The following is a 14,158-nucleotide window of genomic DNA, read 5'->3' on the forward strand; positions in this document are numbered from 1 at the left end:
GTGAATTATATAAAATCGTAGGAATACTATAAACATTAATATAATAGGAACAAAGAAAAGAAAAACAAGGAAGATTGAATAATTAACATAACCTTTTTTCCAAAAAAAAAACAAAAGAATATTTAATATCGATACTATTACTATCTTTTCGAGTTTTTTTTTTCTAGAAAAAAATTAAAGGAAAAGTGATCTCAAAGCACTAAAAAAAAAACTGTAGTTTGATGTTTTTGGTGACCGTTAATAAATGAGTGGCTAATTGGAAATCTCGTCAACCTTTTTCTGCGATATAGTAATTCACTTCCACAAGTAATTGGAACAGAATCTCACAAGTGGCGTCGTGTACTAACCTCCATGTGGCATCTATCCTTTCGCTAATACAAATACATGTATATATGTGTGTATGTTACATGTGTATAATAGCGACGACGAGAATAATCACCTCGATGAGTATTTTAGTAGATGTGGACTTGTCATGAGTATTTAGCAGAGAGACATGCATGCATACAAACAGAGAACTAACAAATTTGTTTAGATTTTTACCATTCACAATTTAAAGTTTATTCTTGAATTACTTATAATACACTTCTGTTAAAAAGAAAAGCCTCCTACTTATACGATCCTGATCATCATTACTATCTATTTGTTCATGGTATGTTTTGCCACTATGGTTCAACATACTTCTTAACAATTAACTATTCGATAAGACATGGCATCATTAATTAATAGTATATGGGCTGCTGTTGTTTACTTCTCTACCAAAAATCAGATATTTTTCTTTGTTGATTGCATTATGATTAATTTAAACACTAACTAAAATTATATAGTAAGATTATTAGAGCATCCGCAGTGGTGTATCCTTGCGTGGGGTGTATCTATTTTAAAATACAGAAATAATGCAAAAGTTGTCTCTCTCTTCACACTCGGGTGTAAGTTTACACTCGGGTGTAAGACACTCTATCTCTCTCTTTTCTCTCTCACTTTAAATTATAATAATAAAAAAAATCTTACACCCCTCCCTCACACTTACACCCCTGCGGATGGTCTTACTGATGAAATAAACCAAAGGAGTGGTGGGGCAGAGAGAGGACAAGAACGGGACAGTGGGTACATCCCATGTGTTGTCACATTTCTCTTCTTTCTATTATATTACAGTATTAGACTATTAGTTCTTTGACAAAAAAAAAAAAAAAAAAGACTATTAGTTAAGTTCTAACAAATCATGTTATTCTATGTGTTTTCAATTATTAATCACAATTATTGTATATATACTCCAATATTCATTTCTACTGTTCACAGGCTTGGTCCGATGATACAAGAAATGGTTTATTTAATCTACTTATATATATCTACACCCGATCACCTACTATGTTCCCTTGTTTTTGTGTGGTAATGAGACAAATATCAAGTTTAAAGCTAGACCAGAGATAGAAATCAACAAGCATTTCTGTGCAAGGATATTTTTTCATTAATTTAGTAACGTGTGGGCAGTTCTCTATATACAAATCCGAGCTAGCTAGTCACTGAACAAGTGTAACTAACAATGTTCTTAATTAATTGTACAGCTAACCAACTCAAGTTGCTCTACCAACCTCGACCAACTATGTACTCTTGCTAAACAATACGACATTACTAGCTATAAAATCGAAATACCTTGAGGGGAATGAAACAGAAATTAGAAACATAAATAGCTTTGAGAAAAATCAATCTTAATATCATTACAAACGGTGTGATCGTTGATCTCTAAGTTTAATAGGCTTATGAACAAACAAAAAGTGTGTATCAATGAATGGCATTACAAACGCCAAGTCATCAAACATAAATAGTCTTGAGAAAACTGTTACTGATAGAATCACGAACAGTGTGACAATTGATCTTTGTGTTTAGTAAGCGTATGAGAAACAAAATCTGTATCAGTGAATGACATCGACATGCATACTTGTTATCGCAGGAAAACTAAGATGAGTTGGTGATTTGAATCTTCTAACTCGTGAAACACTAGAGACGATTGCGGTTAAATCAAGTTACAAGTGACATTGGCCATATGTCTGTATCAATGTTGGTTCGAGTCACCTTGTTTTGCTCCTTAGTTTCCAACTTTCCATGAAAGAAAAGATTTCCCAAAATAAATACATTAACTATAAAAGGATCTGTTGGACTTTGGATAATTTGTCTACTTTGTACAACGTTTAGTATCTTGGCCAAAAAAATCAACGTTGTGTTACTGGAAATTTTTTCAAGTATGTCGAAATTTATAATGTGAAACTGAAAGTGATTCAATTAGTATCAAATTAAGGAAAAGAGAAAACATAATTCAATTATCCAATTATTGTTTTTTGAAATACTACAATTTATTAATTGCATGGGAAGTTTCTCGGGTCCACGTAAGCGAGTGAGAAAGGAATAATGACAAGTTACAAACCTCGGTTTCTGCATGCGAAAGAAACACCTCTCCCCATAAGAAGACTTTGACTTTTGAGTATAATGTCTATTTTAATTTTTTCAAAGTGTAAACAGTAAAATCATCAATTATCTTGTTATTTGAAGCTCGTGGTAACTATTATGGATAAAAAAAAATTAATTATAAAATTAACAACAGAAGACGTGACGGTAATCTTATGTGTGGTCCATGTTTACACATTTTAGGAGAGACAAAACTTCTATGTATTGTCCAAAACAATTTGTATTGAATTGTCTAATCATTGACATTTCAGCTTTATTATTTTCTGTTTCTCTCCTTTTTTCACTCACAATTACTCCATTACTAGTCACCATTTTCACGGTGGTGTGCTTGTATGGTTTCTAAATTATTGAATAATCATTCCATTTCACTGACTTCTACTACTCCCTCTATTACTAAAACAATGATGTTTTAGTTTTACACACAAATTAAGAAAAAATAACTTTTATATTTTTTAATTATTATTTTGTTAGTTTAATAATATTAATTTTACTTACCTTTTTCTACTATTGGTCACAAACAAAAATAATAATAATATTTTTACAAAACATCAATCTTGGTGAAACAAATAAAAAAACCAAAACATCAAATAACTAGAAACAGAGAGAGTACTAAATTATTTAATCTCTTTTATTCTCCTTATATCTCTAAGTTGTCTCTAGATTGTTAAAATTCACAGAAAATCTCTATAGTCTAAAGAGGTCGTTTTTATGAATATTTATAATACTCATAATTATCATATCATGTATTAGTATACACTTTTTTTTTTGTTTTGTATCAACGTATTAGCATACACTTATTTGTTTATATTCTTAATTAGATTTTATACATTGGTTTGTTTTTTCAACATTGTCTTTATTTATATTCTTTATTAGACTATATAAAAAATTATTAATTTCTATATAAAATATTTTAGTTTACTATACAATAATTGATCTTAAATAATTAGGATGAAAGAAAAATATTAAAAAATTAATCTTATATTTTTTTTTTCAACACCCTTATTACAAAGTTAAATAGTTGAATAATTTAGTTAACACCTCCATTACACATAGTTTTAGACTTTTAGTCACTAATACTCCCTCTATTTCACAAAGAGTATCATTCTACCATTTTGCATACAAATTAAGAAAAATATTTCAATTTCTTTTTTACCCTTTATTAATACATCAAAATAATTTCTCTTTCTAATTAATGAGTTGAAAAAAACAGGGATAAAACTGATATTTTATTTAAAATTTTGCATTGAAAACACAAAACGACACTCTTTATGAAACAAAAATAAAACATTAAAACGATATTCTTTATAAAACGAAAGGAGTATAAGGATCTATGGCACATAAGGATAATATTACACACACACATACTCCCTCTGTCCCATATTGTTTGTAGTTTTAACTAAAAGCACGCTTATTAAGGAAACTTAATTTTGGTTAAAAATCATTAATTAGATAATTATGATAAATAATTAAACAATGTTTTGACTACATATGCTTTTGTCGATTGTTATATTTGGACTTTTGGACTTCTTTGTCCAAAATTTATTAATTATTTTCGGATTTAAATTAATTACTAAGAAAATATAAATTTTTGGAATAAGTAAAATTTTGCATAGATATGTGAGTAAAACAAACAAATTGGAACAAAAAAAAAAGCCTAAAACTACAAACAAAATGGAACAGAGGGAGTATATAACAATTAATAAGAGAGGTAGGTAAATCAAGCAATGTTGGTTGGTTGGTTGAACAACGTACTAACTTCATTAATGCTCGCCGTGGTGAATATAATGTGAGCAAGTAAATAAGTACGTATATGTATTTGTTTGTGTTACTCTTAAGATAGACAAAACATCTTGCTAACTCTCTCTTTTCTTTTAGTTTTTGTTTAGTTTACAGACTTATATTTTATGAGTATTGGTCTGCAGACAAATCCTCTTTACGCAATCCAAAGGCCAAAGGCTTTTTTGTTAGTTTCTAGATTGTCACATTATGCAATTGTTGAACTTGGGGACATGCTTCAAACATGCCCAAAATTTTCAGCTGAATTATTCACCTACTTGCTTAACTTCACTTTAAAATGCATTATCCGTTTCATTACATCGACGTTTTTTTTCCTTCTTAAATACATATTGTGAACTAACAATTCGATGTGGATATCTTTGGTCAATCCCAAATTTAGCTCCTAAATTCTTATTGCATAAAAAGTGGAGTATGTTTTAATACCAAGACAAATTGTATTAAAGTCTTATGATAGTGTTATAACCCAACCCACTAAACATATAAGTATTTGTTTAGTGGCCATATTTTGTATATATATGTTTTCAAAATAATTGAATAATTTAAAATGACATTTAAAATCTATGATATATGTGGTCAAGTGTATGTAACTAATGAAATCGATGTTATGATACCACTTTATATAAAGCTTAAACGAATTTACTTATATAAGAATGCGTTTCATACGCTATATCAAGAAAACAATTTCGTCTTGCCGTCTATAGTTTATTGTTCGCTTGAGTTGAAACTGAAGAGAAGGAATCGAATCAGAAGAGATCATGCAACTGGTCGGATCTAAAAAGGCAGATTCCTACCCTTATGGATAAGGTTTTTTTCTCCCTTTTTTGACATTCTAAAGACTCGTAGATGTTAAACAAAGAGCAAATATGACTTCATATGTTACAATTGTCAAAAGAGGAATCTTCTTTTCTTTTTCTATACCCGTCGAACTACAAAGTCTAGGCGTGACGAGTTTTAATATAAAGTAATTCGTTTTTTTCGCATTCAATATTTTAACAATTGCGGTGAAAAGAAGTTTATTCAAACAGGTAAGAAATGTTTGACCAAGTTGGTCAATTATATAATGCCATACTATTAACTATCGTTAGAGTGTTAAATAGATGTTCCCAAGTTCCGAAGAGTTGATAATGCTAATTATAAATAGATTAGTTTAGATTAATCTGTCTGTTGTACAAATTGCTATAAAAGTCACCTAAGTTTTTAATATATGTCATTAACGAAATTTAAAATTAAGGACTGGAAAAAATTAAGAAAAAAAGGACAGCTTCGAAAGAATATGTACAGCTATCGTCACAAGGCAGTCACCAAAAATCTGGCACCGACCTGAACCGACTAACACGTGGCGTTATCTCGACCGTTAATTATCAAAAGTAATCGAACGCCGCTGGTTTGTTACTACTCCTACCACCGAACCTCGCTGATTTCATCGGCTTCTTGACGACGGACGAAGGAATCTCCGGCGGAGTAAGTGTACGTATGAGCGCAAAATTTAGACCTTTGAAGAAAGGATGTACTTTAACCTCCGCCGCACCACGCCGAGACCCGAGTCTTTTAGTCGGATCTTTGGTAAGCAACCCGGAAATCAAATTCCGCGCGTGAAGCTCAAACATAGTCGCCGGCGAATCAGTCGGGAAACTCAACTGTCTTTTCACAATGTTACGGAGGATGACGTCATTAGTCGGCGCAACGAACGGAGTCTTGCCGTATATCATCTCGTAGAGAAACACTCCAAAGGCCCACCAGTCAACGGCATTACCATGTGATCCACCTGAAGCAACTTCTGGTGCCACGTATTCATGCGTACCAACGAACGAACCGGACCGGGCGGTAACCGGTTCAGCAACAAAGAGACGGTTTGGTTCTAAAGTCTGAACCTTTTTAGACCGCATGACTCGATGGAAAAGTCTAGCGAGACGAGTGAGTCGTCGCGGTGAACGGAGTTGGTGATTCTCCGGCGACGATGAGGTAGATTCAACGGCTGCGATTGAGTCGGAGCATAAGGAGAGGTCAAAGTCAGAGAGCATAATGTGACCATCCGATCTAACTAAGATATTTTCAGGCTTCAGATCTCTGTAGATGATACCCAACATGTGTAGATATTCTAACGCCACTAGAACTTCGGCTGCGTAAAATCTGTAATCAAAAACAAAAAATTCAATTATAACATGTAATTAAGGAAATATATTTAGCTAATAAAATCATAATTATTGTGATGGGCTGGAAAAGACTCTTTGATAACAATTCAAAGAACTGGAAAAGACCGACATGATAAGAACAGGTCTGTTCTTGCAGAACAAGATAACAAATTATGTAACAGAGTCAATGCATGCAACCAAAAAAAAAAAAAAAAACTCATATTATGATGATTCTTTTTTTACTATTAATTTTTTTTTGAAAAATCTCACTTTGGCCAATATATAAAATAATTTTTAAAAATTGTTATTTTTACCTGGCGGATGAGAGGGAGAATCTCCGGGTAGGCTGTCTATGACGGAGAGAGTGTAAATCACCGCCGGAGCAATACTCCATAACGATGCAAGAGAAATGTGACGCTTCAAACTCAGCGTAAAGAGTCGGCAAAAATGGATGGTCAAGCATTTTCAAAATCGTTTTCTCCATCTCTGCTCTATGCATCTTCTTCTTCAACGCAAGAGCTTCTTTATCCACGACTTTCATAGCGAAATACGAACTCCGGCTCTCTTCTTCGTCTCCGGCGAGACGGCATAAGTAAACTGTTCCGATGTCTCCGGCACCGATTCGACGCATGAGGCGAAAATCTCGGAAAGTTAGACCGTGTTTTTTTCGTCGTCGGATCTCTGCGTAAGCGAAATCTGAAGATCGGTGAGGTTTGAGAGATAGGAAGCTTTCTTCTTCGGGGATAATCGCGGTGGTTGACGGCGGCGCGTCGAATGATAACCGGCTGAAACTACTGCAACTCTCTGTTCCACTGCTTATCGGTGAGTTTGTTGTTCCTAAACTCATCTCACCGTCTGATTCTCGTAACATCGCCGGAAAATCGAAGTGAAATCAAGAAACGGCTAAGAGATAAATTCAAGAAAAAAATTTGGAATCTGAAAGCAGAAGACTAATGACAAAGATGAAACAGAACAGAGTATCTTTGAACGGACATTAATTTGGATCTGCAGATATGAATATTTAGGGTTTATAATTGGGAAGACGAAGAAGAAGTTTTTTCAGAAGTTTGAGAGAGAAGGAAGAAGAAGAAGTGTTGAGTTTTTAGAGAGAGGCGTGAGAGTTGGTGAGTGGTATTTATGCGTGTGAGGTTATAACAGTAAAAAGACGTTACAGAGACTTTTTATTTTTATCTTTTAACTGTGGTTACTTGATTGCACTTTTCAACGCGTGAGAGAGGTAAACAGAGAAGTAAAGAGAGAAAAAAGGACTTGATGACGTAAGAAATATGACACGTGTGGGACGTTGTCACGTGCCTGAAAGTGTAGCAGTAGCTTCCCTTCCCCATTATTTTATCTTCTTATTTTCCTCTAGGAAACATTATACGTAGGTGCAAAATTGCAGATATGCAAAATTTCGAGATTATTGTGTCTTTTTAAAAAAATATGGGACTAATGATTCATTTTTGTTCAAAACTGATTTACGTATACAGATTTTATAAGTAAAATTTGAAGATTATATAGGTTAGGAATTCTTATAATCTTAACATTATATTATATTTGGATTGGTTTTAGTTTATTGTTTTTAAGGATTCAAGATGATTATGGTTTTGATTGGTAATACCGTCTTGGTATAAAATGTACTAAAAGATATGTAATTATTCAATGAGCCCGTGAAAAAGGTTATAGGGTCAGATAGAGAAACAATTTTTTTGTTTAATCATAACATCAATTTTCTAAAGGTTAATCAAGGAGTACTTTTAGACAGAAACTAGTACAGTATGTTCTTTCATTTGTCTTTCTCGTGAGTGAGAGTTGAACTAGAGAACTCATAGACACATAATCTTTGAAAACCCCAAAAAACTTGCTATTGATCCAAAACACACTTAATTACTATCAATTCGTACCACTATGTTTGCCATTAATAAAGTGTACCAGTTTGTGCGGACCCTATATATTTATACCGACTATATATGAACATACCTAATGATCATTAATAAAGATGGCTGGAAGGGACCCAACCTATATATACTAGGATGTTGTTCGCTTTGTGTGGCTTCATGTTACGTTACGTTCCAAGCTTTGGATTTGAATCCAAGATATTGTTTTTATGTTAGGTTAGGCTTTGGTTGATTCAATTATTGTAAATTGGAGATCTCCTCTCGCTAATTTTTGTTTGTTTTTAGTTCCACCTCCTATAATGTTTGGGCTACTATAGCATATTGTATTATATATAAGATTGATACTAGCCTCAATCTTATACTACGGCAATGCACCTACTTGTCCTACTTTCAAATCATTGTGGATTGATCACTGTACGTAACAAACATTTTTCATCTCCGATTAATCTTTTCCATGAGTTGCTCTAATCCATCTTCTGTTCGCGGTTGAAATACTGTTATGTTTATACAATAAAAGTTTGAGACGTATGTATATGTACTCTAGAATACTTATACTAGCCTCAATCTCTGAAGTGCGCTAGAATAAACGAATCACAACAGTTAGAAGAAGTGTGGTCAATGCTTGCAAATGTTGAGTTCAAAATGAATGGAAAATAGAGGGGAAACGTAGCCTAAGTTTCATGCACAATATATAACTTTAAATTTGTTTCATAAGCCATAAAAAGGACAGACATAAATATGCCCACCGCTTATGATTCATTTGGCGCATATATATCTGCATGGCCCTCTCCTTAGCTAACCTAAGAACACGTTTTTCAAAATTAATCTTACAAGTAACTTTTGTTTTTGGTTTTATGTTAATTAGTCAAAAGACACTACAAGAAATATGTACATTATTAGCAAGAGAGAAGAGCTATTATATGTCATCAATAGCGTTTTCATAAACGCTGTCTTATGCCCCTGTTATGGTAGACCCCCACATACGATAGCGTTTTTAGCACCCTACGGTAGACCCCCACTTACGATAGCATTTTCGTATAATAGCATTAGTCGAATGCTATAATATACTTTGTTATTACACATGTTTAGTGCTGTTTTATATACTGTCGTAACATATTTTCGTTATATAAATTAATTTATTTTATAAAATAAATTTTATATTGGAATCCAATTTTATAAAATTTACTTAATTGGACATATATATAACTTTTCTATTTTATAAATCATCAACAAATAATATTACATTAACTAATTAGTCAAACAAGTCTTACATAACACCAAGTCTTATACTAACATCATAAGGAAAGAGACAAACTTCAATCTCTTCAATTTCTTCCCCTCTATCTATTTCACCTCCTCATCAATTGTTCCTATTAGAACTCCCGTCCATAGGCTACATGAAACAAAAGATTTTTGAGTGACGACACTTCATGAAGAACTATTGAGTCACGTCATGATTAAGATAACACAACTGAAACAAGAACCATAAGCTAGTAAAATAAAGAGGTTTCAAGTAAATGACAAAAGAACAAGAAGACAAAAGACCATCTTAGAACTCTTATTCACTAAGATGAAAAAAGAAATCGACACATGGGAATACATCTACCAAACATACACATATGTATACTACGTACTTGGTTAGCATGGACATAATCATGATAGCCATAGAATTAAGCTAATAGGGAGTTTAAAACTTGAAAAAACGTCTTACCACTTAAGCTCCTGCAGCCACATGCAAGCTCCTTCTCCTAAACACCTTCCTTCTCACTTGTATGTACTAAACAAACATAAATGAGCAAAACCAAGACCTTTAGGAAAATTAAACTCAAACTTAGAAAGTAGTATATAAATGACAGACAATGAGTTTATTTCCAAGCTCTCCATTATCATCTAAGAGCTTTAACTCTTCGGAAGCATCAACAAACGTTTTTAGAGATACTTAGAAGTCATAGAAAGAACCTTTCATGGCCTGAGATTGATAATTCAACAAAAATTATGGTTGGTCTAGTTTTCCAACTCTGCTCGATGCTCCTGCAAAGTAAATATTATGGTTGGTCAAGAAAAGAAATATATTTTTGCACTCTGTACCTAGTTAGGAGTTTAATTAAGTAAAAAAAAAAAAAAACTGCACACTAGCTAGTTAGAGCATAAACTTGTCAAAGGATATAGTTACATTCAAATTAGCTTCTCCTGAGACTGAAAAATAACAAGTCCCTGTTGAATTCGGCAACAATGAAGCCAAAACTTGCTCTCTTATCGAACTCCTTCACATCCAGAAAAGTGTTAATCGAAATATCAAGTTTGCATCAAAATCAAGCAAAGCACAGGAAAAAAAAAACTCAACATTTAAAATAGAAACACACAATAATTGAATGTTCGAAAACTTACTACAAATTAGAAAAAAAAAAAACAAATCATCTAGGTCATACCATCTTTTTCTTGGCAGCGACCTTCACTCCTTTCTTCGTTGGCCTTTAAAATATGTTTCAAGACCCTCAAATTTTCTATCTTTAGCATCGCCTTAGCTTCCTTCTCATAAACGAATAAGTTTAATTCATAAAACAACTATAATCAGAAAAAAAATTCTCATTGAGGCATTATGTCGAACAACATAAGTTCATTAAAAAAAATTGTATTCATGAGTGTACTGAAGTTAATATCAAATGACTTGTGATGAGAGCAGAGAAAAAAATCTGCAGGTTTATCTTCGTTCATCCACATGGTGAAACTAAGAGACGAACTATAAGCAGTTAACAGGGAATTAACCTTGAGAAAGAGGACTGGATTGAGCTACTTGAAATTGATTCTCGGGAGAACTAGTCGAATCTCCAGGCTTCACAGACCCAACCTGCAAAACACAAAGGAGAGAACATTAGAACTTGAGATTTATAACGTATTACTGCAATTTTTGGACATTAGAACATCTCCTTCCCCCCCCCCCCCCAACACTTCCTTACGTTTAGAGATGAAGCCAAAACGATGTGAAGATCTGAGAAGAAAATTGAACGCACGAACGAGGGAGACAACAAACGGCGTTTTAGCTAACGATCTGATGAAAACTGAAGATCTGACCCATAGTTCCCCTTTCAAAATCCAACCACAGCGCCGTCGCAGTAATTTCATCAAACACATGGTCTGCGTACAACCGCCAAAGTTTTTAGACACAAAAAAATGACAGAGAGGGAGGACGAGAGAGGGATAGAGCAAGGGAAGGGACAATTGCTCTGGCTAGGACGAGATTCAGTTCGTGGGTATGAGATTTTTAGATCTCAGAGGTTTTTTTAAGAAAAAGAGAAATTATTTTAGATCTAAGAAGTTTTTCGATAAAAAGCTATTATTTTGCCGCTTAAGTGAATAATTTGGTTAAGTGTTGGCGGACTAGGTGATTTTAGATTCCCGCTTAGGGAATTTTTATCTTAGCGTTTAATAAATGCTATTATCTAGTAACCAAGATTACAAACTCATTTTTAATAGCAGTAAGCGAAAATGAGCTATCTTCTGGTGCTATCAATGCCCATATTTCTTGTAGTGAGACTTGTACTCAATATTCTAGGTATTATACTCCTCTTTATGATTTTGAAGTCTTATAGGTTTCCAACAAAAAAAAACTACATTGGTCAATTACTTTCTTGCATTGCAAAACATTGTTCCAGGACGTCGTAGAGAAGTGTCCCTATGTTTAATTTAAGATTAATGAATTTTGGAAACTTAAGAGAATGAAATGTGAAGAAATTGATATGTTTGGTGGAAGAGGGACAAAGTCGTAATTGTGCCAGCTAAATTGGCAAGAGACAAAAAATAACTGACCTCTGGTTAAATAAACCCAGAGAGATATTCCCTTCCTCGTTGGTTCTTAAAGACAATAACTGTTCCCGTTACTACTGTATCTTCTCAAACTCTCTCTTAGCCAAGTGTTTGGTAACTAGTTTAACTATATCCCAATCTTGTACCAATTACTAAAACTACATCGGAATGACTTACTTCCGTCTTTGTACGTACTATATACCTCGTGGGGTCCATGTTTTGTACGGACTAGTTCCCACATCACTCCAATTATTATTTCTCCCTCGAATCTTCTTTTTATAAATAAGTTTAACAGATGATTTAATCCATTATAATCGTAACATATTCTATTGGAAAATGGATGATGTGTATTGGTCACAAAAGCCTTAACTTCTGATTACAAAAAACAGAATATTAAAGATAGGATCAGATTGTATGAAGAGATTAACTAAAACAGTGTAATTAATAAAAGCATAGGATGTGAGGAGGACAGGCGGCAACATTTAGGAACTGTGGGTCCTTTATTCTGACGCGACAGCTTTTGGGTCCAAACATAAATTGGAAAACTAATAAATGATTTTTGTTTGGTTTATAATTTTATACTATAGTTAAAGACAAATGCCAATAAATCCATGAAAATGTTCATTGATTTTTTTTTATATAAACGACACCACTTATTAGAAATCTCTGTTCTAATTCGGCCTGACTATATTCTAATGCTTGTTTCCATGTGATGCAGCGTGAATATATACTCCTTCATGATTTAGTTTGATCTAAGTGTAAAAAAAATGACACTTATGTAATTTCCATATATAACAGTAGCTGTCAATATAATTTTACCCCAGAAGTTGGCTAAATCATGCAGTTAGATTTACGTGGCTCGGCCTCGACTCCATCAAATTGTGTTTGAATAATGACAAAGGATGAACTCATAGTTTTTATCATCATTAGGTGTTGTTATTGTTAGAATTTGTTTTTGGATGAATCCTTCATGAGTCTTTCATGGTTAGGGGTTATTATTGCTAGAATTTGTTGATCAACTTGTTTTAGAACATTTGACTTTTTATGAGAAGTTTAAGATACGTCCACCTGACCAAAACTTTTATGAGCATTTCTTCTTTAGCCAAAATTGATGATAAGATAAGGAAAACACGCTTAGTTAGAAGTTAGAACTTAGAAAAATTCTGAATTCTCAAAAACAAATTTACTGGAAATACAATTTGTAGGGAAGCAATTGAAATTGGAATATACAATAAGGCAATAAGCAAGGCCCCACGAATTAGTTAAAGAAAGTTGGGTGCCACATAAAAAGGTACAGCAGAAAGTGTAACAAATATTTATATATAGGGTTTTCTTTTTATAAGAACTCCTTCATATCGCTATACTTTTTAATACTATACGTTCGTTTCTCATGAGTCATGAATATGCAGAAAAGAAATACATATTTGAATAGATAAAAATATATATAAATGGGTCACAATATATGTACATACTTAAATAGTTAGCTACTATTAGATACTAGATAAGAACCCGTCAGATGGACGGATTTAATTTTTTAAAAATTAAAATCAAATTTAACAAAAAATTAGTTAACAACATTGTAAGTAGAATTTTTTTTTCAAAAGTAAAAAAAAAATATTTACTTTTTCACTGTTACATTGTTTTTTTAACCAATAAAAGTATTATTTCAAAATTATTTCGAATGAAGAATATATCACATAGCAATAACTCATGATATACTTATATGAAGAACTAAAATTAAAATATTCATCATAAAGTTGGCGAATGAAACCAAATGAGTTTTTAATAAGACACGTTAAAAATATAAGATAATAAATCAACTAAATCCCTTAGCCTTCTAAGCTAACGTTGCGGGTTCGATTTCTATATACTCAATTGCAATGACTTTATGATCAATCAATAAAAATTGATAAATTCAACCAATTATAAGCACGATGATATATAAATCTTATATAATTCAAATATGAACATAAAAATTTAAATAAACAATTTTGAAATAGTATAAATATATCAAAAACAAAGAAGAAGCATATATGGTTCTTACATATTCAAGAATTTTAAATAAAC

At 32.6% G+C, this 14,158-nt stretch overlaps 1 protein-coding gene and 1 long non-coding RNA gene across 6 annotated transcripts; both read right to left on the reverse strand.

Moving 5' to 3' along the window:
- Positions 1–5,375: 5,375 nt before the first annotated feature.
- On the reverse strand, positions 5,376–7,498 carry LOC9317415 (protein kinase PINOID). Its single transcript, XM_002881302.2, has 2 exons — positions 6,704–7,498; positions 5,376–6,387 (listed from the first exon to the last, which is right to left on the reverse strand). The coding sequence occupies exons 1-2, from the start codon at positions 7,258–7,260 to the stop codon at positions 5,619–5,621; spliced, it is 1,326 nt and encodes a 441-aa protein (XP_002881348.1). The 5' UTR covers positions 7,261–7,498; the 3' UTR covers positions 5,376–5,618.
- A 1,971-nt stretch (positions 7,499–9,469) lies between these two features.
- LOC9317416 lies at positions 9,470–11,772 on the reverse strand. 5 transcript variants are annotated; one of them, XR_002332412.1, is made up of 5 exons: positions 11,245–11,772; positions 11,054–11,135; positions 10,717–10,816; positions 9,999–10,551; positions 9,472–9,680 (listed from the first exon to the last, which is right to left on the reverse strand). It is a non-coding gene; the product is annotated as an uncharacterized LOC9317416 (long non-coding RNA). The 5 variants fall into 5 exon arrangements; XR_002332413.1 differs by having other exon boundaries at positions 9,473–9,680; positions 9,999–10,318; positions 10,461–10,816; XR_002332411.1 differs by having other exon boundaries at positions 9,470–9,680; positions 9,999–10,852.
- Between the last annotated feature and the right edge of the window lie 2,386 nt (positions 11,773–14,158).

Source organism: Arabidopsis lyrata, assembly GCF_000004255.2.
Source record: "Arabidopsis lyrata subsp. lyrata unplaced genomic scaffold ARALYscaffold_4, whole genome shotgun sequence".
Taxonomy (NCBI): Eukaryota; Viridiplantae; Streptophyta; class Magnoliopsida; order Brassicales; family Brassicaceae; genus Arabidopsis; species Arabidopsis lyrata.

Bases quoted from the DNA above. Each gene is read 5' to 3' on its own strand.
- LOC9317415 (XM_002881302.2), bottom strand. From the start codon at position 7,260: ATGTTACGAGAATCAGACGGTGAGATGAGTTTAGGAACAACAAACTCA. The intron at 6,388-6,703 runs GTAAAAATAACA...TTTTGATTACAG, and splicing joins TTCTCCCTCTCATCCGCCAG to ATTTTACGCAGCCGAAGTTC.